Source organism: Talpa occidentalis, unplaced genomic scaffold (assembly GCF_014898055.3).
Source record: "Talpa occidentalis isolate TD23 unplaced genomic scaffold, MPIMG_talOcc4v2.1 talOcc4.16, whole genome shotgun sequence".
NCBI classification, from domain to species: Eukaryota; Metazoa; Chordata; class Mammalia; order Eulipotyphla; family Talpidae; genus Talpa; species Talpa occidentalis.
In genome coordinates this window covers 73,848,684-73,875,135 of record NW_023601653.1, presented here as the reverse complement: position 1 = coordinate 73,875,135, position 26,452 = coordinate 73,848,684, and the positions used below count along the sequence as shown (strand labels likewise).

Below are 26,452 nucleotides of genomic sequence, written 5' to 3'. Positions count from 1 at the left end.
ACAAATCCTCACTTCAAAGAAAAATGAAGAAAACTCACAGAAACTTAGTAAGTTCAGGGAATTCTGGTAACAGCTCCAGAATTGTAAAAAGAAAAAAAAACAGAGACATGATTAATAATGCCCTTCTGAAGAAGACAGCACCAAGTCTGTCTCACAAAACTAACTTGGCTGGGGTTATCTATTCCAAAACACAGCATCTATTTAAAGCATAAAAAAAAAAAAAAGCTATGCAAGACTAAGCAAAAACTACCTTAACTGTTCTGGAATCAAGCTGCTGGTAATGAGGATGAATTCAGTTTTGTTGAAATGAATTACACCTATCAAAATTTTTTTCCTCTTGAACCATGTAATTGTGCAGGATGACATTATAATTAAGAAGAACAAGTTGCTTTAGAATTGAACAAACAATACAGTTATCCCTTCAGGTTCTGGAGTCACAACACTGTCAATTTTTTTTATGACATCATATACAGCAGCCTATCCTCTCCCCTCTTACTATTATTTAGCTTATTGTTCTAAGAACTATTCAATGAAACTAAACAGAAAAACATAGGGAGGGTAAAATGATTACATGAAGACTTCTTTTTAAAATATATATAATATTTTTTAATGTTTTTCTCATATTGAACATACAATCTAGATTGTACTTTTTTCTATACTCATTTTGCTTTGCTGCCTAAAAGACTGACCAAGCCAATTAAGAGAGCACAGTTGTTTCTGAAACTGGATTCCCCACAGCACCTAGAGGACGTTGAGCATGACTGGCTCTACACTGGGTCTGCCGCCTAAGTGGAGGGACATGTCAGCTTACAATCACCTAGAAAGAGTACCTTTGGTGTGTAAGCATCCATGCGGGCAGTCCCCCAACCCCACTCCCAAGCCCCAGCATGTGCAGCCTGCAGGATGGCAAAGGCCACTCTGAAATGAGGGGAAGGGAACCCCAACCCTCCTCCCCCAGTGCAAGCAGTTCCATTGGGGCTCCCATAGCCAGACTCAGAGTGCATGGCCTGCAGGCAGCATCCAGGTCACCCCAACCCGTGGGCGGCAGCAGTGGAGGTGCTCACCCTGCCCCACAGCAGGCCAGCCCTAGGGCTCCGGCAACAGAGGGACCCTTAGTTTGCGGCCACTGGGAAGAGCATTGGGCCCCACTGGGACACAAGTCCCAGTGCTGTTGCAGAGTCCCCAGCACTGTTATACCAGGTCCCACTAAGGGGTGCTAAGAGCAGTGTACCTCTTACTCCAGTGAGGCTGGCTCTGACCATGGCTCCCCAGAACCCACCAGTTCACAAGCATGTTCTGACCTCAGTGCAAGTGGAATCTGGGCAGGCACTAGGGCTTTCCCTTTTGAATCTGGTACCAGGATCATAACTGGATCAGTCAGACTCGAGCTCTTATGCTTATCAAAAATGAAATGAGCTGATTAGTGCTTAACCAGCAGCAATCAAACAGGATTGCAAAATGGTCCATCAGACCTGTAGGGTGAGGAGCCAGAAGAGAATATAATGCAGAACATTATAGAAGGAGTATCATAGGCCTGAGCCCAGTGTCTCTTAAAAAAAAAAACTGTTTGCCACTGGCTCATTCCAATAGCTCATATAGAGCTGTAACACTAGTGTCTCTAACCCTGACTCCTGGTGACAGGTGTTAACCAGCACTACTGAACAGTGTAAACCAGCACCGCTGATTGGTGTCCAGCACTGTGACCAGTCACCTTTGAGAGCTGGCCACCACTTCTGATTATTTGGCACCACCTCCTGGTGCTGCTGAGTCCAGCAATGTCTGTTCCAGCATCCAGTACTATCCAGCCCGGCTTTCAGACTATTGTTATTGTCTGCTGCAGCAGCCCCATCTGTGAGCACCTCCAGCTACCACCATGAGTTGGATCCTGGTCCACTACTTACCAGTGTGCCACGAGCAACAGGCCCTCAGTGACAAGACAGAGCTATCTTGTACAAGCAGCCTTTGTTTGGAACTACTGGACACTATCTAGGGTGAGAGGCAGGCACTTGTGGTCTTAGAGACTTTTCTTTTCACCAACTCTCCTGTTTGTTAACAAACCCCATTGCTGTTGCACCCTGTGCATGGTGGTCCTCTAACTGTGAGCACATGGGAGAGAATCCACAGTGAAGTGTCTCTCACCTTTACACTATTTGACTCCTTCAAGATTACAGAAGTTTAACCTTAAGAGTACTGACCTCAAGCCCAGAAAAGTTGCCATGTTTTACTCCTTGTACTCAAAAGTGTGAAATAAGATACAACTATTATCACCAAAAAAGGGAATATTGATTCTTTTTATTTTTTTAAAGTATTTGAAATTTTTAAGATTTTATTTATTTTTCATTTTTGCATAGAATAACTGGGGTGCAGGCGAGAGATGTAGGGAGGTGAGAGGATTCGCCAGAGACAGTGGAGAGCAGAGCTGGCAGATCTACTGAAATACACGGTTCAGGTGACAAAGGAGAGGTCTGCTGCACCACGTGGGTTAGCTTCCTGGCTGGGAGATAGAAGTCAGGCCTTGAGGTGGTAGCCCTGACACTTAATCCCTAGGCCCAGAATATTCTTAATTAATATTTCTTCACATATCATTAATATTTGCTAATTCTTGGTGATGGACATGAGTTTTTGTTTTACTATTTTCAAAGTTTTTGGGACACATACAGAGAAAATAAATCTAAATCCAATGTTCTCAGTTCCTAGCTTGCTTGACAAGATTAATACTTCTTCAAGCATGTTACCTAGATTAGCAATATAAAAAGCACCCAGAGGGCCTCCCCTGGTGGCACAGCAGTTGAGCGCTAGGTTGCAAAGCTGCCCGCAGCCTCTGCAGTGCCAGTTCGATCCCCGGCCACCAGTGAGGGTCCCACATGGCGCGACAGACCTCTCCTGCTGCTCCCGCTACTCCCCTCAGCAGTGTATTTCGTCAGTCTGCCTGTTCTGCCGCTCACTCTGGCTCTGGTGACTGAGCCACCCTCCCGCGCTTCTGACTGTACCCAGTGCTTGTATAAATAAATAAGTAAATATTTTTTAAAAAATCACCTGGAAATCTGTTAGAATTCAAGCCCTTAAGCCCCTCCTTCAGTTTATTCATAAAGTCTGAGGATGGGACCAGCAATTGTGTTTTAACAAACCCTCCTCGTAGTTCTGATGTATACTGAAGTTTAAGGGTCATCTGACTGGATAAAAGATCTTACCACTCACCAAGGATAGAAAATAAAAGCAGCAGACTGGACCAGAGGAGATAATCAGGATAAATAAAGTTTTGGTGTTTTACCAATTCACCTTCTTCTCACTACTTCCAGCCCACACCCTCTAGGGGGCCACAGTCTTCCTTATTTCAAATTCTACTTGCATAAAATCTTTTAGCACTCATTTGTGTCTATTTACATTGGATCTTTTAATCTCTAAATTTTCATGTCCATATCCTATCTCATATCAATTAAATCATAATTTCTTGAGGTAGGGATTGATCAAAAGTATCGTAAAAGCTCCCTACTGTACAACCAGAGCTAAAAACCACTCACTCAGTCTAAATGAAAGATTTTGTCTCATTTGATATATTTCCACATATGATGAGAAAATACTTGTATCAAAATCACGAGGGGCATAATTCTCAAAATAATATGATAATCTCTTGTGGTACATAGATGACCTTTGTTAAAATAGCTGTGTATGTACTTTTGCAGCTTTTTTTTTTTTTATTGCAAATGATGTTTTCCATGAATGGCAGTGAGAGTTTCATTTTAAAATAAGAATACTTTAAGTAAATCAATTACTTTAAAAAACCTATATAAAGAATAGGACAAGGGATGTGACAAATATTGCAAAGCTAATAAGCAAAAAATATATAGTTTAGTTAACCATGACCAAAATGCTCATTAAAATAGATTTCTGAGGACTACCCTAGCAGTTTAAAACCATAAACTTTGAAAGTGGAGCCTGGAAATGTACATTTTTAACATATGCTCCCATGCTTATTTACAAAAGCTTGAAAAATGCTCTAAAAAGAGGAATTTGAGCCTTCTGTCTCTAAACCAAGAACAAGATTAGCTATAAAAGGGAAGCCTCTCATTCCATTCATTTTTTTTTTACCACCGCTTCCTACTCTTCCTACTGCCACAGATGGATGAGCCCCAGCTACACCTGCTGAGTGAAAAAAAAAGTAGTTTCTGCTTGAAGATTTAGCTCTTACCCTAATTTCCCATTACATCTCTTTATTGCAAGCCTGAAGAATCAAGAACTCGTCCTCATTTTGCTCTCTTCCTTTCAGCCCTCTCCTCCTTCCTATCAAGGGCCCTATGCCTTGAGCATTCCTCCCATTCCAATCAAACCACTTCTTGTTCCATCCGCCTCTCCAGCTACCCTGTGAAGCTAATAATTTTGGCACAATCTAATCACCCTCAGGGTGTATTTCTATTCTCAAATTCCAGTGATAAACATTTTCTATCCATCTGAACTGCCCACTGTTTCAAGTTTTCATATATGATGGCATAATTATAAACCACTTTACTGGACAGAGGATGGAAAGTAGGTTTAGGTTCACATACCAACTTTTCTCCATTTGTAGTTGTCAATGGTTCTCAACCTTGACAGCATATTAGTTACTTGGGAAGCTCTTAAAAATCCCCTATGAAGGCAATAATTGAGAATCTCTGGAGGTGAGGGTGAGACCCAGGCATTTTTTAAAGTTTCTCAGTTTAGGTAAAGGCAATATGCAGCCGAGGTTGAGAACCGTCAGCTAGAAAGATTACCAAAACAAATTTAGAGGTTGCTGCCATGGTGGGCAACACTTCTGCCATTACTGTGCCTGCCTAACTAGGTCAAATACAGGATATTCTGACACAATAGGGACATCTGAGTACAGAAATTCCAAATTCCAACACTAATAAGCAAGTATTTGTTTATATTTATCTTGACTTATTTTGAGGAGGATCAAGAAATTCCCTGACTTGTTTAATCTGATCTGGAAGGTATTTTTTAAAGCCAAACACCATACCTCCAAATAGGAACAGAATTTTTATAGAATTAAATTGGCTCATATTTAGACTTGTAAGTTTTTTCAGAACCTAAGATGGACAGATATGAGGCACTAGCAAGAAAGAAAATGGACAACACTATCACCCATATGTACCACTCTGCCTATTCAATTATAAGTTCAATATGATACATTACAGTTTCAATTGTTTCTCAATCTCTGCAATTTAAATCCTTTCATTATTCATTATACTCAGAACAATTAGGTTTATTCATTCAGTATCTTATACAGACTACAGCCTAATATACTACAATCTGTGAGTTTATGAAATTCAGATTTTCAAACCCACTTTGTACTAAATTTCACAAAAAATAATTATAACATCAAGTGAAAAGATATTCTAAAAAAATAAAATTCACTTTATGAATTATTACAATGTTTAATTGTAGAAGGCTAAAATTCTTCTAATAAATGAACAATTGGCAGAGAATTACAGTTGTATTCACTTCCTGCCATAAATGCCAAGAGCAAGTACATCCAATTTTAAGTTCCTCATATGAAGCCAATGAGTGGGCAGAAGACAATCATGGCCAAAATGAAGAACACATGGTATTCATACTTTGGAAAAAAAAAAAAAGTAGCAGTGGATTACAACCAGGAGGGGAAGCCATCTGTCACAAGAAAAGGAAGTGACTGTAAGCTGTCAAGGACTATACAACATGCCATCTCAACCTAAATGAGTCAAGTTTCAGATTTTAATTTTACTTAACTCTTGTAATGAGCATGTATTTTTAAAATTATGTGTGTCAAATTATGAATGGAGTAGGTAAGAGGAAGAAAAAACATTAACGCTGTGGCTCTACCAACAAAGGAACTCCATTTTGCTATTAGGCAGAAAAACATAACAAATAAAAAACATATACATGCAAAAAAGTCAGAAATCAGTCAACAGTTGGACAAATTCAATTCCCTCTAGTTTATCTGCATTATTTTTCTAGCCTATGGACATTTGCCCAAAATGAAAAAAGAAAGCAACTTCTCAAATATGAAGTAAAAGTGAGCCACAAGTCAAAAGAATTAACCTAGGCCTCCCAGGTGACATAGCGGGTTGTGCGCAGCGCTATGAAGCTGTCTGCAGCCTCTGCAGTGGGGGTTCGATTCCCTCGCTGGCCAGGGAGATACCCACATGGCGCGGCAGACCTCTTTTGTCTGGCCCGCTGCTCCCCTCAGCAGTGTTTTCGGTCAGTCTCCTGTTCTGCTCCCCGCTCTGTCTCTGGTGAATTCTCTTACCCTCCCGCGCCTCTGGCCTGTATCCCAGTTCTTGTATAAAAATAAATAAATCTTTTTAAAAAATAAATAAAGATGTCTTTAAAAAAAAAATTAACCTGGGCCTCCCCTAGTGGTGCAGGCGGTTGAGCGCTGCACTATGAAGCTGTCCACAAACTCTTCAGCGTCAGTTCGATCCTTGCCGGGCGGCGAGGGTCCCATATGGTGAGGCAGACTTCTCTCTCGCCCGCTGCTCCCCTCAGCAGTGTATTTCATCAGTCTGCCTGCTCTGTTCCCTCCTCTGTCTCTGGTGAATCCTCTCACCCTCACGTGTATCTGGCCTGTACCCCGGTTCTTGTATAAATAAATAAATAAATCTTTAAAAAGAAAAATTTAACCTTACCCCCGTCCTTCCCTGCACCCAGCATCCCCTCCAACCACCCTGCTAAGAGCCATGGTCCCTTCTTGGGATTCACCCCCAATAAGGTAAAACCACTGGACAATTAGATTTTTTTTTTAAGAAATATTCTGTATTTTTTTAAAGATTTATTTATTTCTACAAGAACTGGGGTACAGTCAGAGGTACGGGAGGGTGAGAGAATTCACCAGAACCAGAGCGGGCAGCAGAACAGCAAACTGATGAAATACACTGCTAAGGGGAGCAGTGGGTGTGGCAGGAGAGGTCTGTGCGCCATGCGGGACCCTCGCCGACAGCCAGGGATAGAACCGGCACTGCAGAGGCTGCGGGCAGCTTCGCAGCCCAGCGCTCAGCCACTGCGCCACCAGGGGAGGCCCAAATTAAGCTTCAGTTTTCTCATCAGTAAAAGAAAAATAACAGTACCGACCCCATAAGATTGTTTAAATGACTAATAATATAGGCAGAGGACATAAAATATGGTCTGCTTCTCAGTAAACATGACACAAGTGTTAGCTATTATTATTCTGTTGTGCTGATCATGTGTTACTGTGACTTTCAAGCTACTAATAGAGAAAAGAATGCTCATGGAGGTCATGGTGCCTCGCAGCCAGTGTAAAACTAAAGACACAGGGTTATTTTCAGAAATAAAGTAAAATAAAATAGGTATCGACCAAATTCTTCAGTAAAGGACCAGAGAACAAATATTTCAGGCTTAAAGGGTTCATATGGATTCTATCGTATCTACTCAACTATCCTGTTTTAGTGGGAAAACAGTCATAGATATGTGAATATGCAAGGTATGTGTCCCCATAATACTTTATAAACACTGTATTTCAGATTGTATATGTTTCACATGTCACCAAATCTTCTTTTCTTATTTTTTTAAAAATCAATTAAATGGGGTAAAAACCACTCTTAGATTGTGGGGATATACAAACCCTGTGGGTAGGCCCTGGCCCACACTATAACCACCTGTGCTGTGAACCAATGCTTCTTGAATGCCAGTCTATGACCAAGATTCTACCCATCTTCAGTAAAATTGTCACAAAAAGTTAAAAGTTACAATTGCTTTGGAAGAACAGATGTTTACCTGAAATTAAGCCATTCCAATTCCTCTGGTGTAGCAATGTTTTCCCTATTTCAAAATGATAAGTATATACAGCCAATCACCTTTTTTAAAACTATCTTTACTTAATTCTATTTCTGCCCTCTCCCCCAATATTTTTGGGGGGTTGGGGTATTCTTTTTTTAAAACTGGTGTGTGAAATCCAAGTCTAGGAATCATTAAAGTTTTCTGCCTCATCAAAACAAAGAAGTACTGGTATGTGTCATTTACACCTGCTGATGGAGACTGATTTTTTAATCAAATTATATCTTCAACATCTGTGCAAAACAATATCTGCGCAACATCTCTTTCTCTGTCCATCCTCTTACCCAAATGTTAACTCCCTCCCAGAAATCTTTGGATTCTATGATACTTCCATTCTTGTATTTTCTCCTCCAGCTGAAACAGGAATTTTTTTTTAAATTTTCTTTTTATTTATATATTTTTTACATCTTGTCCATTTTTAAACGATGCTTGCTTCCTCTCCCCCTCAGGTGTAGTTCCCACAGAATTTCCTCCACCAAGGCACCCATACACCATCACCATAGTCCCTTGTGCTCCTCCCTCCCTCCCTCTGATCCCTCTCCCTCCTCCTCCCCTGTAGGCTGTCTCTGGTTTGTAACTGTCTGTTTTTGTTTTGTGAAACAGGAATTTTAATGTAATGTTGTTCTGAACAGGTTATTCTTTTTAGTTTCTTCACTTACCTACATATGAAGACAAAATCAGTTATCTATATGGCTGTCATGAGGATTAGAAGCAATATATGAAAGAAGCTAGTATGGTATCTGTAAATGCTCCATAAAAGCAGTTATTATTAACATGTTACTGGGTCTCTATAAGTGATAATCAGAGACATATCTGACAAGAGTGTTACCGTAAGACGTCATTTTCATGGACAAATCTATTACAGTATTTTAAAGTGTACAATAACAGATAATATATAAGAACCAAAGAGAATACCAAATGTAATTCTACATGTTTATTGTCAGTGGAGTAAGTAGTAGAGAATGGACACAAAGATCACTTTTTTAGTGACATACACTTAAGTAAAATTTCAGCTAAAAAAAAAAGTAACAAAGCACAGAAATTAAGTTTAAAATATACAGAATGAGTAATATAAGCATTGTATATTGCCCATCCTCAAAAAAGTCCTCATTGCCTTGTGAAAGTTAAATCTTCTTCATATAAAGGCACATAGTTTAAATTATTTGTGGAGAGATTTGTTTCTAACAAGCTAGAAACTCCTCACCACAGAAGGAAAATAGAGCAGTACAAAAAATCAGTTCCAGCAATATTACATTCCTTTTGGGAAAGCACTCTATAATTCATGGGTGACTCATTGTGGAAATAAAAATGTTAAATAACGGCTATGATTGTAACTAAAAATCCTGAGAGTTAATTAAACTACTCAAAGTTCCTGGTAACTCCTTCAGGAATATTAAGGATAGTGCTGAGTTGTACAAATGAAACTTATTACCCAATGTGACCCACTTTCTAGAAAAACTGTAAGTCCTATGCAACTATGTCCTTTCTCACACCAGATTGTAAGGTACGTTTCATACTTCATAAAAATATATACACTGTTATTTGTATTTATGAAATAGCTGTCTTGATTCTAGTTTAATGAACATTTATTGTATTGCATACTTACTATGTCAGGTAGTGATGTAGACAATTTTATATATATTCTTGTCCTTAATCTTATATACTATCACAACCACCATAAAAGCATTTTATCCATTAGACAATCCACAAAACTCACATGAAGGCTCTTTGCTCTTCATATGCAAGCACTGATCTTGTGCAGCCTAACTTAAAAAGAACATCAGTGGTCAAGTATTCCTCAATCTCAGAAGCGACTAACTTGTTTGCATGTATTAGTCTTGAATTAGAGCATTACAATCAATATAAAGAGAATCTTACGGAGAACTCCATTAGGATAAATGCCAAAAAAAATTAATCAGAAAAGTTTAGAAAAAAGCATACACAGAGATAATTTGCCTAACTCCCTCCAAAAATTACACAATGTGGTCACATACCTAGTTACTGACTGGCAAAGCGAAGATTAAAATAAGAATGAGTCTCCTCTTTTAAAATTCAGTGACTTGTTCACGATACCAGTTATTCCCAAAGCTATGCCACCCCCTCCTTTTAATAACAAGTATTTTATAATGTGCCCTTTACTATCCTAAAATAAAATTCAGATAAACCCACCCTTGCATGCAGTCAAAAAAATATTTAACATAACGCTCTATGAATGAAAAATAATTTTATAATAAAATAATGTTAATATGTAAATGCTGGGGCACAGTTACACAGTACTTGACACATGTACTTGAGAACAGAAGCTGAAAGTGTGGCTGCATTGGCCAACAATGCAATGCTGCTGTTGATGTGATTCTTTTTTTTTTTTTCATCATAACTTGCCAATGTCTTATTCATCAAAGTCAAGTCTCACATGGCCAAGCCTAGAATGGGAAAGCACTGTGAAGTGTTTTTCTAAAATGATAAAAACTCTAGGTAAAATCCAAACAAAACAATACACAATCTTCTAACAACGTACACAGTAGTACCAATGCTAGAAAACTGAGTGTACGTTAAAGTCACTCAAAAATTGCCAAAGTACATTTACACATAATGTACATTTATATAGTTAGGGGCTGGGCTTAGATCATTAAAACAAATCTTTTCACTTAAACAAATTTCTGGCAAGACATTTGAAAATCACATGAAATGAGGGAAACTTTTCAACATGCAGGGTTATCCTGTTAAATGCCTTCTGCCTACAAGTTATCCTAGCAGCCAATGTTCCCAAAAGTTTCCAACAACTGAAAATGAATACACTGCATCTTGAAAATAAGTACCCGTCATCAGAAATACGAAGAGGAATTCAGAAATTTACCCAAGGTGATACGTTTTCATAGAGCAGTAAGAAACAGACCACGTCATAGATAGGAAAGGCTGGAAATACTCACTAAAGCAGGCTGCTCTCCTAAGAACGTGACACCCAATCTAAGTTCTTATGCCTTTGAAAAAGAGTTATATGGAAAGAATAAGTTATTATTTCAGATTATCAAATCTATAAAAGATAATCCAAAGAGTATTTTCTGTATATGTTTTTCCAATTTCTCAGTACCTTTTATATTCTATACAAGTTTCTACTTAGCAACTAAAAATGCTATTCTTTGAAAAAGAATGAAGACTACAGGAAGTTTAAAATGTACATAAAATTATGTGAAAACAAATTTAAATACTACACATGAACAAATTTTTATCTGTGAGCAGCCTAGTCAAAGCAGTTTTGCTTTCATTTTAATACCATTAGCTCAGAACAACAGTAATGATACTGGGTGTAGAGAAATGTGTATATATAAAAATAACTGTCCAAAACGCTTTACCCAAACAGGTGATCTACAACATACCATCAATTCTATTTTGACAATGAAAATATCTCAATTACAGTCACATCTCTTCCTACACTCATAAAACATGGAGGAAAATTTCAATATAAACAATGAAGAAACTTCATCTGAAAAAATAATTCCTTCAGCTACACTCTTAAAAGGCACTAGAAAATGAAAGAAAGAGTTTCCTCAACGCAAAACTTCACAGCATTAGGGAAAACTAAAAGATTAACTTGTCCAAATCTTTACTTCAGGCCAAAAACATTGTCTGATAGCTAAGTGACAACATCTCATTAAATTCCATGCTAGCAGTTACTTGAAAAAAACACATCAGTTCGCTTTTTCACCATACAGAGAATTTAAAAGCCAAATCAAAATCAAACATACAAAATAATAGGCCCAAAGAGACACAACATAACTACAGCAGAAGCAGCACATATCATTGGCTCAACACTCAAAAATCGGCCCTTATTTTAAACTTATTCCTAATACATCACACAGAGATACATGATCATCAATGCGTGTGTTAATTTAAATAAATACCTCTGTCAGCAGAAATTTATTACAGCAATAAACACCACTATTAGCCTTTTTTAATAAATCATAATTTTGTGGAAGAGAATCACTCATATGCCTACCTTCAAAGTAAAATACCATAAGAAAGACAAAAAAACAAAGCACAAAAACAGCTGGATGAGAAAGTACATAAAAGTCATGTACTATTTAATGAGTTGTCCTGCCCTTTTCTCCACTCCTTACTCCCACAAGCAGAGACATGCAGCTTGTAGTGCTGAATAAACCACATAAATAAATGCCCCACCATATTACACAAGTATACCTAGAACAACATCCATGTACGTGTACTTAAGATAGCAGTCACTAGTCTCTGAGTACCAAGTGCTTATGAAAAACTTCCACTCAAATAATTAAAACGAGGTTTGTCCTTTTTTTATCAAATTCACCATTTCTTACCCTAAATCTAGTTCCACTTTCTAATCTCTATTTAATTCATCAGTAGCAGAAGCATTCCCCCAAACTCAATACCAAGGTTCACTTAGTCTTCTCTCTCACCATCATAATCTGTATCCAATTACTTCTTTAAAATTATCTCACAGATGTACACCTATAACCCAAGTCAAACCATTAGCTTCCCCTGCCTTCCTTCAATCCACTCTACAGATAACAATAAAAGTTGCTTCTAAATAGTATTTTCTGCTATGCCATTCATTTCCTTGTTTAAGAAGTCCCTAGGGCAACTTCCCATTTATTACTTTTTTCAAATGCTTCTTCAAATAAGTCAGATTAAGAAAGAAAAAAATTATACCTTTTAAAAGATAAGTTGAATTATATCTTAATAAAGCTGTCATGGAGGATGAAAGAGAGGGATAAAAGGGGGTGAGGATGGAGGGAAAGTTTGTAAGTGGTTCTCCATGAAGTTCCACATTTCTCCACCCTGTTTCAGGCACTCTGAAGAGGTGAAAGACGCAGAGCACCCACACAGCTGTCAGAGACAATCTAGCCAACTCTGGTAACTGGCAAACATCATTTTGTGAAACTAATTCTTCTATCAAATGGACATAGTGTTGTTAAAAATATCTCCTTCTCTGGAGTCAAATCTGAAGCCCGAATATTCACACTCGTTTTTCCAGTGTTGAGTTTCCCAAGAAAACAGCAAAAAAGGAAAAACTTCTATATGGCTACACATCAAAAACACAGAGTATAACTAAAATGTCACAAGTCTTCTCTTACTTCCTTCAACTACAGGGTCCCCAGACCCCTCAAATACTCCTCAGGGCAAACAGAGAGCCCATAATATGATCTCAAGTTCCAGGGGCGGAATGATTTTAAAAGCAAAATGAACTATAGCTTCTCTTACTCAACACTAATGGAAACTAAAAACTAAGTTCATTATCTGGTTTATTTTCACAAGAGAATAAAGAGTTTCCTAACTCATATTTAAGCTACTACCTGCAGTTATTGTAAATTAGCAAATCTTTAAGAATAATTTTTTCATCGAAGAGAAAGCATACAATAGACTGCACTGTGAAATGCAAGAAGAGAGGGGAGTAAAACAGAGACCACAAATCTCTGGCAAATTCTGCTCCTATGTCCTCACAAATAAGCTCCATCAGATATTTGCACAACAATATTTATTTCATTCATTGAATCATTTTTTCATAATACTCCATTACATTCCATGTAAGCAAACTTACAACTCTATTAAAAAAAAATCAATGTCCAATTCTCATTTATATATCTTCATACATAACAAGATCCAATGCATGGGTAGTTTAAGCTTTATAAGCCACATACAAATTTGGCTTCTTTGCAAGAGGAACTTATCTATTTTATATTTGATTTAATTTTCTCAGGATACTCTGCTAAGTGCTTTTATCACATCCCATTTTTGTAATACCAAAAAAGGATCAAATCTATGTAGAAAATAAACTACAGTACTGATTTATCCACAATATTCTGAATAATCATTCTATATTAAAATGGAATTATCAAGAATTAAACAGATAGTCCAAGACTTATATTCTAGATTTAAAATCAAATTTTAAACGACAGTGGAACAAAGCAACCTCAAAAAGAAGTTTAAGTTGAAATTAATGGTTTTTACCATGTGACATATCAAAGAAAATTATCAAAATGTTAATAGTCACTAGGGTCCAAACAGTGAGAATAAATTATAAGACAAAGATTTTACACAGGGTAAGTTTATCTTTTTGTATTTCAGACTTAATATTGTCTTGATCCCTCAGTAAATAAAATCAAAATCCAAAAATCAGAATCCTGAATAAAATGATTCCAAAAATGGAAAAAAAAGATACTTCAAAAAGAAAATTAAATTCCCTTGCACCCCTATAACATTAAATGAACATACTCAAAAAAGAAAAAACAAACATACCCTGATCACACAAAATTTCAATGAAATTTATGAAATTTCAATAATTTTAAAATAATTCTTGTTAAAGTGTGTCCATGAATTTCATGATATAGAAATTTATGAGGCGTCATAAATACCTCGTTACATGTTGGATACAATAAAATTAAAAATATAAATCTTTAAAGCCTTAGCTTTGCAATTCAACCAAGCTCACAACTGGATTTTTATTTTTCAGAAAGCAAACACACAGTAAAGTCTTCCTCATTCTTAATTTTAAAAAGAATAAGTAAAGGCCTTTTCTGATAAACATATTTTATTCAGCTCCTCCAACCATCAGTACTTGAAAGTTTAGTAACAAAAGGAGTATGAGACATAAAAACAGCTGGGTATTTATTTTAGAAACTTCTATAAGGACTCCATAATAATGAACCATACACATCAGGCAATTCTGAGCAAATGTGTTTTCACATCTGATAGGATTCTATACTAAGATCTCTGTGGCCCAATCAGATCAAATATTTAGAATGTGTCTAAATCCCCAATCTCAAACTGAAATGGGGAAATTTGTTTAATTACTGTAAATCCTATTAAACCAATCTTCTTTGTAAAGTGGAAAATGTCCGACCTCTGAGGGCTATGGCGGGTATAATGAATGCAGAGTTTAATTAGGGCCCACTGCTGGCTCACTATAATCTATTAATTAGCATTCTCAGTTCCCATATCTCATTGCAGTGTTTCACTTTACTTTAAAATTGCACCCTTCGTTTTTTGGACCAAAGTTATACAATTTTGGGATTGTGTAGTAATTATAGGGGATGCTGAAAGAATATATTCCTGCCAGCATTGGGGTTTAATTAGGGCAAGGGGCGGAATCTAGATAAGGCAGTGTTCACCCTTCCTCAGCACATATGGTTTTTTTGGCATCATCATCCTGCGGACTGCTTCGCTTCCAGTGCACTGAAGTGCTGACTTCTCACCATAATTGTTTCAGAAGATTCAATATTTTGCCTTTTAAATGTAGTCGAATAATTAGAGGATATTATCTTTGTTTCTCATCACGTGGCTTTTAAAGTACAGGCAAAATTAACTGCCTCAATTATTTGGAAATAAAGAAATATGACCAAATTATTTTCCTTGTTAAAATGGACATTTCCAACTTGCTTGATAATAAAAGTTATCATAATGATATTTTTCAAGACATCGTCAAAGTATACTGGAGGCTTGCTAATTCAAAAATAAATCTAAAAACCTTAATTTAACTTCTACCAAAGCCACTTTAAATTACACACACGCTCACACTTACATTTATATACACACACTGAGCCAATCTTTTCTTGGAAGGTAAAACCTTTCAAGGGAAGTGTTAATTCACATGCAATTCTTACACACTATTTATTATAATAAAAAGTTTTATATTAGCCACTTCTCAGGTGAATGAAAGTAAACTGTTATTGTTATTAACAATACATTTGAAATTGGATAAGATTCAAATACAATGCACTATATATTAACTACCTAAATACAAAAAAAGTACCTCATATCTGAGCACTGACATACATCAGTACATACTCTAAAATTATCAATCACAATTTTACGAAATTACTAAAACCTAATACCCACTCTAGAGATAGTTTCTAAGTTCTCTACTACTATAGTTTTACTTTGCCACAAGACTAACTAAAGCAAACTTATTTTTTTCTCTCCTGATACTTAGTTTGACACATGAAATTATAAAAGCATTCAAAATGTCCTATTACTTTATTTTTAAGAATTACAGATTTTTACTGTTGAACTTCATTTTCTGACAACTTAAACATTAACCCAAGAAAAGGTATTTTTCCATTGTGTTGCCATTTATCATCTGATTGTTTCACCTTCTGCATCAATGATTCCCGAGATAAAGAGACATCAAAATCTCCTGGATGGCTTTTTTCAACTAAACATATCTAAGATATTAAACACTTTTTTTCTGGATACTCGTTCCGTCTACTGTTAGTGATCATCATACAAAGGGGTCTATCAGGAGTCTGTCACAATCATGAGCCACAATATGGCAAAAAAAAAAAAGGATGAGCTGCACTGTAAGAGTGGTCCTGTGTTTCTTTTGCTTTCTTTCACAAGTGAGCTCAAAGTAGACCAGAGGATCACCACAAATTCCTTCTGGCAAATGAGCAACAGAATAGTTTAAGAATCAGATGCACTAAATTCTAAAGATCCCAAACTGATTTATCATCCAGCCTACTAGAGAAGCTTGCTGCAAGTAAAAGTTCCTAAAATTATCTCCAGAGATACTTACTTACTGGGTTGAAGGACACAGAATACATATTTTAAACAAATACACCTATAGATATTGATGTATCTGTGCAGCACTCAGGAATCCTGTCCTCACTTAAAAATCCAACACTGCAGTCTATTTAGTTCTTTTCCTTCATTTATTTTTAAAGATTTATTTATTTATTTATACAGGTACTGGGTACAGTCAGAAGTGCGGGAGGGTGAGAGAATTCACCAGAGCCAGAGCGGGGAGCAGAGCAGGCAGAAGGACCGAAGTACACTGCTGAGGGGAGCAGCGGGCGGCAAGAGAGGTCCCATGCGGGACCCTCCTCCAGTGGCCAAGGAACAGCCGGGGATCGAACCAGCGCCGCGGAGGCTTCAGGCAGCTTTGCAACCCAGTGCTCAACTGCTGCGCCACCAGGGAGGCCCTGCTTCATTTGTTTTTAAAGTCTTGGTGACTAAAACTCAGAGAACACTTCAAGGAATACTTATTAAAGGATATTTCCTCATTTTTAAAAGGACTAGATCTTTAAAAGATTTAGAGACTTAAGTACATTAATAAAACATTCAGATTTTATGTAGTCACAAATTGATTAAATTACTGGTTAAAAAATAAAAGCAAAATAGTATGAGGCTATAATGTATCTGAGAAAATAAAATCATCATAATTTCTAATTACTCTAATTCTAAATCTCTAATTCAAAGAAATTCAAGGCTTAGTTCTTAATTTACATTGGATTATCAAATAAACTTGAAAAAAAATTTAACTAAGATCATTAAATTAACTAGTAGATACACAACATAAATAGGCAGCAGAAATAAAGATTTAGCTTCATACCATCTCACACCAGTGAGAATGGCACATATTAAAAAAACTAGCAACAACAAATGTTGGCGAGGGTGTGGAGAAAAAGGAACTCTCCTGCACTGTTGGTGGGAGTGCAAACTGGTCCAACCACTATGGAGAGCTGTGTGGAGATTTCTGGACCTACTAAACATAGAGCTTTCATATGATCCAGCAATTCCACTCCTAGGTATTTACCCAAAGGACACAGAAACATCAATTCCAAAGAGCACCTGCACCCCTATGTTTATAGCAGCACTGTTTACAATAGCTAAGCTTTGGAAACAACCCAAATGCCCAAAAATAGATGACTGGATCAAGAAGATGTGGTACATATACACCATGGAATATTACTCAGCATTCAAAAAAGATAAACACATGCAATTTGCAGCAACATGGATGGCGCTGGAAGGGATCATGCTCAGCGAAATAAGCCAGAAAGAAAAAGAAAAATACCGGATGGTCTCACTCATAGCAGGAATCTAGAAAACTTAAATAAGGGACCAGGAAAATGAATAACTATAAGAAAGTGAAAATCAAAATCAACAAAAAACTATGAACCAGAGACACTCTATGGGGGGTAGAGGGCGGGAGGGGAGGGACTGGGGTCAAAATAAGGGGGTTGCAATTGTATGGGGAATATAAAAATAAAATTTATTATAAAAAAATGAAAAAAAAAGATTTAGCTTCATACACAATAGAAATTTTGGCTTAAGAAGCATAACACCTATGATATTGCACTTGTATAAAATTTGTACTGTGCATGCAGACAGTTCATTGGGCCCCACCCCCTGCACCTCTTATCTACATCCCAGTACTTCTATGCAAAATATATATATCCGAAGTGAGCACTATACAGATATATATACACACATATAGTAGAGATTTTTATGGTGGCAACAATTCAAACTTGCCCTTTTTAAAAAGTCTTAAAAGTCTTTTAAACAAAAAGCATGATTAAGATATTAATTACTAGAGCTTGAATATGATTTGTCCACATTTTGGATTGATGTCACTGAATGTGACATGGCTATCACCAAAACATTAACTATAAACCTGGAAGAGTGCAGAAAGATAATAATGAATGTTTCATATGTCTAATAAGATAGCATTTAGCTTTTGAAATGCAAAAATTATAATGCCTAATTAACTTATTTTCTGTAAGGAGCCGATCACACCAAGCTGCCTTTCTTCCACCTTAAATATGAATTAAAGGACTAAAATAAAATCTATAGAAGCATCCTGAAGTTAGATTTTTGTGAATGTCAACAGACAGACTGTCACTTAATTGCTGGTACCTAACAAATATTTGCATCATCAATAGTGGCTTTTTCAAAGTCATTTCCATTCCAAGTTGCTGTTAACAGTAACTTGCCTGATGGCAGTTCTTATTTTTTTTTTAAAAAAAAAGGACTCTTTTTTTCAATGATTTTTTTGGACATTATGCTGAGTCTTAATGCTACGCATCTCACACTTAAGACATACAGATCTTAGAACATGTGGCAAATCTATACACTCACAAGAATTCAAAAAAGATAACACAATGGAAGACAAGACAGGATAAGCGAGAAAAGCTAGAGAAGGAAACAAGCAGACACGCAATCAGAAAAAAATTAAAGCATGAGAATCAGAGGAGAGAAAAATACTAAAATAAAAATGAAAAAGAAAGATAAACCAAGAAGGGAAAAACCTAAAAAGAAAAGAGAAGAAATGGCTCATTTCATTTCTACATGCAAATCCAGGCAATGAAGGTAAACATGCATAGAAAACAAACCTGGTTTTCCTCCTGCACAACTCTGTACTGCTCCTTCCAAACAGTAATTTTGGAAGCTTCATCTTTTCTCAGGGCTCGTTCTTTCTTCAGCTCTGGGCTCCAGAAGGTCTTGATGCTATTCATTGAAGAACTCAGTTTGCTTTCCTTTACTTCCACATCCTTCCGCAAAAGATCGTTTTCCCTCAACACTTCCTTCAGTTGTGTCTGCAGATCCATGATTGTGTTATCTCTGGCCTGACGAAGAGAGTGAGGTACAGTGGATGCCATACTCACAGGAGGGAGGTGATGCTCTCCAAATGCTATGGTGTCACTAGCAACCCCACTACTAGCTATATTGGGGCTACTGCCCATAGCAGTCATCCTAACACTATAAGGCAAACGTCCCCCAGAACGGCCAAGTGTCATGGTGCTTTTAGGGGTTTCTGAGCCCACGTTTTCATGATCACTTAGATACATAGGGCCAGATGTGGCATAGGCAGCATTTAAGGATTGGATATTCTCCATTGAAAGGGTTTTCCCACTGCCACCTCCAACAGTGCTTCCAGAACTCCCTCCTGTACTATTGGTGCGTCGATGACCCAGGCGAGGAGAACGTGGAAGCCTTGGTGAACGCCCAGGGCTCTGGTTGCTTGGTTCCACCTTCCCAACTGAGCGAGCACTTCCATACATGGTTGCAAGATGGATTTAGGTGCCAGGAAAGATGTAAAGCAGAAAGCAAAATATGAAACTCCGTGATGTTTCTCTATGGCTATAAGTCTGCTTAAGGCTAATCAGAAATAACAGGTCCTCAGCTGTCCAGCCTTGAAGAAATGTCTTACACCATATCTGCAATGAGAAGGTCATATATTAAACCCTCTAATAATAAACATTTCCCTTCTCAAAAACTTTTCACTACCCCCTCACTTAAGGAGGAATTCCCCTTCTACCATCTATTTATTCATGCATTCAAAGTTTAATACAGCACAATTTACTTCACTGTAAATATTCTTTAGACGTTCTTATCTTAAAAGTGAATACTGAAGAACTCCCCTGGTGGCGCAGGCTGTTGAGAGCAGTGCTGTGAAGCTGTCCGCAGCCTCTGCAGTGCTGGTTCGATCCCAGCCAGCCAGTGAGGGTCCCACATGGCGCATCAGACCTCTCCTGTCTCGCCCGCTGCTCCCCTCAGCAGTGTATTTCGTCAGTCTGCCTGTTCTGTTCCCTGCTCTGTCTCTGGTGGATCCTCTCACCCTCCCACGAATCTGGTCTGTACCCTGATTCTTGTATAAATAAATCTTTAAAAAAAAAAAAGTGAATTCTGAAACCAAACCATGTATATGGAAAAGATAAAGATGTAAGAGATGTATAAAGAGTAGCAAGGAAAAGATGAAACTTTTGAATATATGATTTTCTAACTGGAAAACCCAAGATCATCATCTGACAAGTTATTAGAACAAAAAAAAAATAAAATAAAATTGGTCAGGCACAAGATCAATATATAAATATCAATACTTTCCTGAACATCATTAATTAAGAATTACAATGTGCAATTTCTTAAAAATCCCATTCACGATAGCAACAAAACCATAAACTCTTAGTTATACATCTAACAAAAATCTACATTTTTGGAGAAGGACTACAAAACTTTTCTGAAAGAGCCCCAATCAAAAGAGAAGTTATCCATGGGCATGAAAGGAAAGACAAACACTGCAAAGGCGTCAGTTCTTCCCCAATGGAAAGCTACAGGCTTCTTCATATTAACTCACAAGTTGACTCTAAAATTCAAAAGGGGGGCCTCCCTGGTGGCGCAAGGGTTAAGCACCGCACTATGAAGCAATCCACAGCCTCTGCAGCACGAGTTCGATCCCCAGCCGGCCAGAGAGCTCCCCACATGGCCCAGCAGACCTCTCCTGACTTGCCCGCTGCTCCCCTCAGCAGTGTATTTCAGTCAGTCTGCCTGTTCTGTTCCCCACTCTGTGTCTGGTGAATCCTCTCACCCCCTGCATCTCTGGCCTGTACCTCAGCTCTTGTATGCATAAATAAATAAATCTTTTAAAAAAAAATAAAATTCAAAAGGAAGAGTAAAGGTACAAGAAAAACCAAACAGTATGAAACAGAAGAACAAAGAAGGAAGATGTTCCCTAAATAGCAAGACAAATTATAGATACATGTCCTTTATTTGCAATGTAAAAATTCAAAATATATGCTTTTTCTTTTTAACTCACTTAACAGCAAGACTTTACCTGATCTGTAAGAAGTCACTTTATGTCACATGTATTTCACTTAGTGGGATTATTTGCTCACTTCATTAAGAAAACAATGTATATGATTACAGGATACTGCATAATGCCCACTAGGTATTACAAGAAAAAAATCCAGACTCCAAAACCACAGCTAACTGCCAGTATTTCTCACAAGGACTGGTAGTCTTATAAAGCTATTCACTGTCTTTTAAAACTGTAGTACTAACCCAGGCATAGAGTCTAAATTAATATGTATGAGTATATGCTAAAAATAAGAATTCCAAACAGTGAGGAAAGGGCAAATCATTCAGTCAATGGGGTTTGAACAACTCTTGGGAAAAAAATTACAACCCCACTTCACACAGTACACAGAAATAAATTTCATGACATCAAAGATATAAATGTTAAAATTATTAAAAAGGACTAGAACAAAAATTTAGAATATCTTTGTGAAGTCAAGATAAGAAAGGGTTTGTTACGTAAGAAACTAAAAGGTAGATGACAAGTAAAAATTTATATACTACTGGCCTCCCTGGTGGAACAGGAGGTTGAGTACTGTGCTGTGAAGCTGTCTGCAGCCTCTGTAGCATGGGTTCGATTCCCAGCTCCCAGGGAAGATACCCACATGGCACGGCAGACCTCTTCTGCCTCGCCCGCTGCTACCCTCAGCAGTGTATTTCAGTCAATCTGCCTGTTCTGCTCCCCACTCTGTCTCTGGTGAATCCTCTCACCCTCCCACACCTCTGGCCTGTACCCCAGTTCTTGTGTAAATAAATAAATCTTTTTTAAAAAATTTACATACTACTGTTCAAGTTAATTCTATTTTAAGACCAAAGAGGAAAAAAGTAATCTGAATACTGCTTAAAATAAGTGAGCTACTCATTATCCAAAATCCTTTGAGTGGTAACAAAGGCTAACATTTCTTGAGTGTTTACCATATGCCAGGCATTTTGCTGAGAATTTTATAAGATTTAATTCCGTATTTACAAGTCCCATATAACATATGTACCCTCATTATCTCCATTTTACAGATGAGAGAAGTGAGGCATTAAGTGACTTACCTGAAGTCACACAGTTATTAAGTGCCAGGTCAAGGAACCTAGTCCAGAGCTTCTATTTCTATGTTTTACAAAGCACCTAAAATCATACCCCACACTGAACTCTAGGACATCTAGGTCTCCTCATCCCCTAACTGGATCTGCTCCTACAACATAAAAAAGAACATGTTGGGAATACTTCATCTATTCAAATGAACGACACCAGCTCTTAAGCCATAAACCTGGGAGTCCTGCCTAAACACTAATACTAACAGCTTCAGGCATGCATATGTGCCCATGTGAATACTGGGTCACAATTTCAAAAATATTTCTTTAGGTTCTAAACAGTTTTCAACACCATTGCCAGATGATTCTAATATGACTCTCCAAGTGGGTCAGAAAACCCCAGGAGTCCTCAAGATCCATATAGGAAGTTCATGACAACAAAACTAATTTTATAACATTATGACATTATATGCCTTTCTTCACTGTCACTTTCTCACAAATGTACAGTTTTCCAAAGGTTATGTAACATGTGATATGACACCCCTGACAATTAATGGAATGTGTTTGCATACTCCTGTGTTTTAAAACATTGTTTTAATTTCTAACATAGTAAATAGTAATAGATCTAGCCTACACACAAAAAAAGCTAATTATGGTCCTCATTAATTTTTCAGAGTACATAACACTAAAGTGAACATTATCAAGAACTGTGAAGGGTCTAGAGTTTCATTTTACTCATGTACAAGTGTATAAGTTAGTTTGTACAAATACATTAGTTTGTAACTGTTTTGTGGACACTGATAGAACTCGAGTCTACTGGGTCAAAGACAGAATTTTTGGGCAACACAGTAAGCAGTATGAGATTCCTATGTGCACTGGCTCTCTGTAACCCCCAACTGCCAGTGAGTGACACAGAGGGGCCCAAATGGATACTACCCAACAGTGAATTGCATTAACAGTTAAAGCCACTGAGCTTAGGGAACCCACCACCTTTATAGTAAGTAAGCATGCCCTTTCATAATGGGAGACATTAAATTCTCATTCATCAAGGTAGCCTGTTGCAAACACAATCCTGAGAAACAGCTCAGGTTAAGAACAACTGAGGTCTTTCATTCTTGGCACAACCATCAAAGTGCAGAGGAAAGAAAAGACCCTTGGAAGACTCTCTCCCAAACATTATTTGTGGTTGTTTTAATGTATCTCCATAAACCCTTTGATACACCTCCCTTCCAAAGGGGAAACAAAATTACTCTCTTTGCATGGGGACTAAACTTAAATGATTTGCTTCTGATGTATCGTTTGCAAGACTGACCCCAAAAGACACCTCAGCTTCTTTGTTCATCACTCTCATGGATAACTCACGCACTACCTACAGCAGAAAGAGCCACGCAGTGAGGAAGAGAGACCTTCTGCCAACAGGCATATGAAATAGCTTAGAAAAGATCCTCCAGCCTGAGTCACACCTTTAGATGACTGCAACCTCATGAAATGCCTTGAGGCAGAACCACCCTTCAACGCTCTTCATAAAAACTGAGATGATGTCCTTTTTTTAACCCAGAAAAGTTTGAGGTGAAAATTTTTTTTAATTTGTCTTTATTTATTTATGCATACAAGAGCTAGGGTACAGGCCAGAGGTGAGGGAGGTGAGAGGATTCACCAGAGACAGAGTGGGGAACAAAACAGGCAAATCTACTGAAATACACTGTTGAGGGGAGCATCAGAGGAGTTTTCTTACTTTATTCCGCAGAGGATCATTTAGGTTAACCTATGGAATACAGCAACAAGAGAATGCCATGACTTGAGATGAAACTGACACACCTCTTGGACATCAGACACCAGGCAGACTGCACCATAAGAAACAAGAGATGGGTGGAGAGACACCTGTAGGCTATGGTCTGGGGCAGGAAGCTGCAGTACAAACTTTGGAGCAATCACTAGGAAAGGCACTCATCCAGTGTCCCCGATAAAGGGAAAGCTGAACAGAGTGGAGGCACACAGACCTCAGGACTGGTACTGACCTTGTTAAGTGCATGGACAGCACACAATGACAGCACTGTTCAGAATACACGCACACATAGATTTTATATTATTCTCCATAACCCTGCTATCATTTATATTAAAGCATATTAACAATATTATACTCAAGTAAAAACCAAAAATGTGACCCAAAATTTTCCTACAAAGTGAAAAGATATGTACTAACAAAAGCACAAAACACTGACCTTTAATACATTTCATCCTAACAAGGCACCCTGTGAAATAATTCTAACTGTGCTCCTCAGCCTTAGTCATGTGGTGACTAGGAGGAAAGGCTGGGATGATTCAGCTCCACTAATTAAATGTATAGTTTTCAACAAACAAGTGAATCTTTCAGAGGCTTGGTATCTTCATCAATGAAGTGGACATAATATTTTCCTCAAAGAATGGCTAAGAAGATCAAGTGAGGGAGTAAAAATAAACTCTCAGGTTCTTGGCAGGTTTTCAGTAACTGTTAGTCATTACGTTTCTAGGAATTTATCCTACACATATTTTCACACAAGTGGGAAGACTGATTATGAACTATGAAAACTGAAAATACAAGACTCCAGTAACAGCCTATCTAATTATGGGAATACTGTGCAACTACTAAAAAGGTAAATCTGTCCATACCAGTAAGAAAAGATACAAGATATATTTTAAACTTATAAAAAGCAATACAAGAATTCAAGGGGAAAGGTAGGTTTTTACATTTTTCTTTTCTACAGTGATTGAAGTTTTAACTTACACCATTTAAAATATGATAGACCTAAAAATATATGGACAGCTCACTTTTGAAAAAGGTGCGAAGACAGTAAAATTAAGAAGGTAAGTCAGTTATGCTCCTCCGCAACAGATCTAAATAGTCCATTTTCATGGTCACCACAGTCCACCTCTTACACGACATAATTACTTCTCCACCCAGGGACAGAACGGCTCCTCCATGATTCTCAAGGACTCTTGAAAAACATAGAAGAGGAAGTTTGCTGTAATACTCTACAGCTGCTGTTTGTCTCAAGAGCACATGGTACTCTTCTCCCTACTATTCTAAATTGTACTCAATCATTCTTAGTTTTCACCTCAACAGGTCTCAGAGGCTTGCTTATCTCACCCAAAGGTTCAGCCTTTGGCTGGTTGCTGCACGTGGGCATTCAGTAATTTGGAACAAGGGACACAAAGGGTGCCTAACTGGCTGACCTAGGGTATACCACTATGTTCATAATAGTAAGAATTTACAAAGGAAAAGTCCAACAATGGAGCACATAACATAGCTGCATTAATTAAGACACAACTATAAAATGGGTTGCTATCTGTCATGGGTTCAATAGCGTCCCCACGGCAAATTTATGTTTGCAAAGAACCTCAGAAGATGGCCTTATCTGGAAACAGGTTCTTTGAGATGTAAGCGGTATAGATTCATACTGAGTTATGACAGGCCCTAAATTCAAAGACTGGTATCTTGATGAGAAAAGAAAAGGAGATTCGGCCATAAACACACATAAGAAAGGTCGTGTAAAGATAGAGACATATTGGGTGATGTAGCTCCAAGTCAGGAAACACTAAGGACTCAGGAGACATAGGAAGTAAAGAAGAGGAGAATGGGCCTCCCCTGGTGGTGCAGCGGTTGAGCGCTGGGCTGTGAAGCTGCCCGCAGCCTCTGCAGCGCCAGTTCGATCCCCAGCCGCCGGCGAGGGTCCCACATGGTGCACAGACCTCTCCTGCCGCGCCCACTGCTCCCCTCAGCAGTGTGCTTTGGTCCTTCTGCCTGTTCTGTTCCCTGCTCTGGCTCTGGTGAATTCTCTCACCCTCCCGCGCTTCTGACTGTACCCAGTGCTTGTATAAATAAATAAATCTTTAAAAAATAAAGAAAGAAGAGAAGAAGAGGAATTCTTTCTAAAGCCTTCGGGAGGAGTAAGACCCTGTCTCTACCGATTTTGGACTCGAAGCCTTCAGAACTGAGAAAACAGATTTCTGTTGTGTTATGTGGTTATTACAGCAACCTCAGAAAACTAATAAGCCATCTCACTACAAATGATAATTTGGCCCTACATTTAATGACAGTGGAGGACAACTGAAATCTTCTGTCACACCAAAAAAAAGGAAATAAACAGATTTTACCTCAGTATTGTTTTAACAGTTACAGCAGTATATACAACTATGGGTAGTAAGATTTCTGGTGGTGATCTCACTTTCCAGATCACAATTTGTTCTATGAACACAAACTGTA

At 37.8% G+C, this 26,452-nt stretch overlaps 1 protein-coding gene across 7 annotated transcripts in view; it reads right to left on the bottom strand.

The window, feature by feature from the left end:
• ERC1 (ELKS/RAB6-interacting/CAST family member 1) overlaps positions 1-26,452 on the bottom strand; it is a 302,352-nt gene that overhangs the window by 253,655 nt on the left and 22,245 nt on the right. For all 7 annotated transcript variants that reach the window (XR_008552294.1, XM_037514597.2, XM_054696560.1 and 4 more), the window contains exon 2: positions 18,948-19,772. Coding sequence is in view for 6 of the 7 variants with exons in the window: in XM_037514597.2 (XP_037370494.1) it covers positions 18,948-19,616 (669 nt within the window). In the remaining variant the exon portion in view is untranslated. The remainder of the gene's footprint in view (positions 1-18,947; positions 19,773-26,452) is intronic.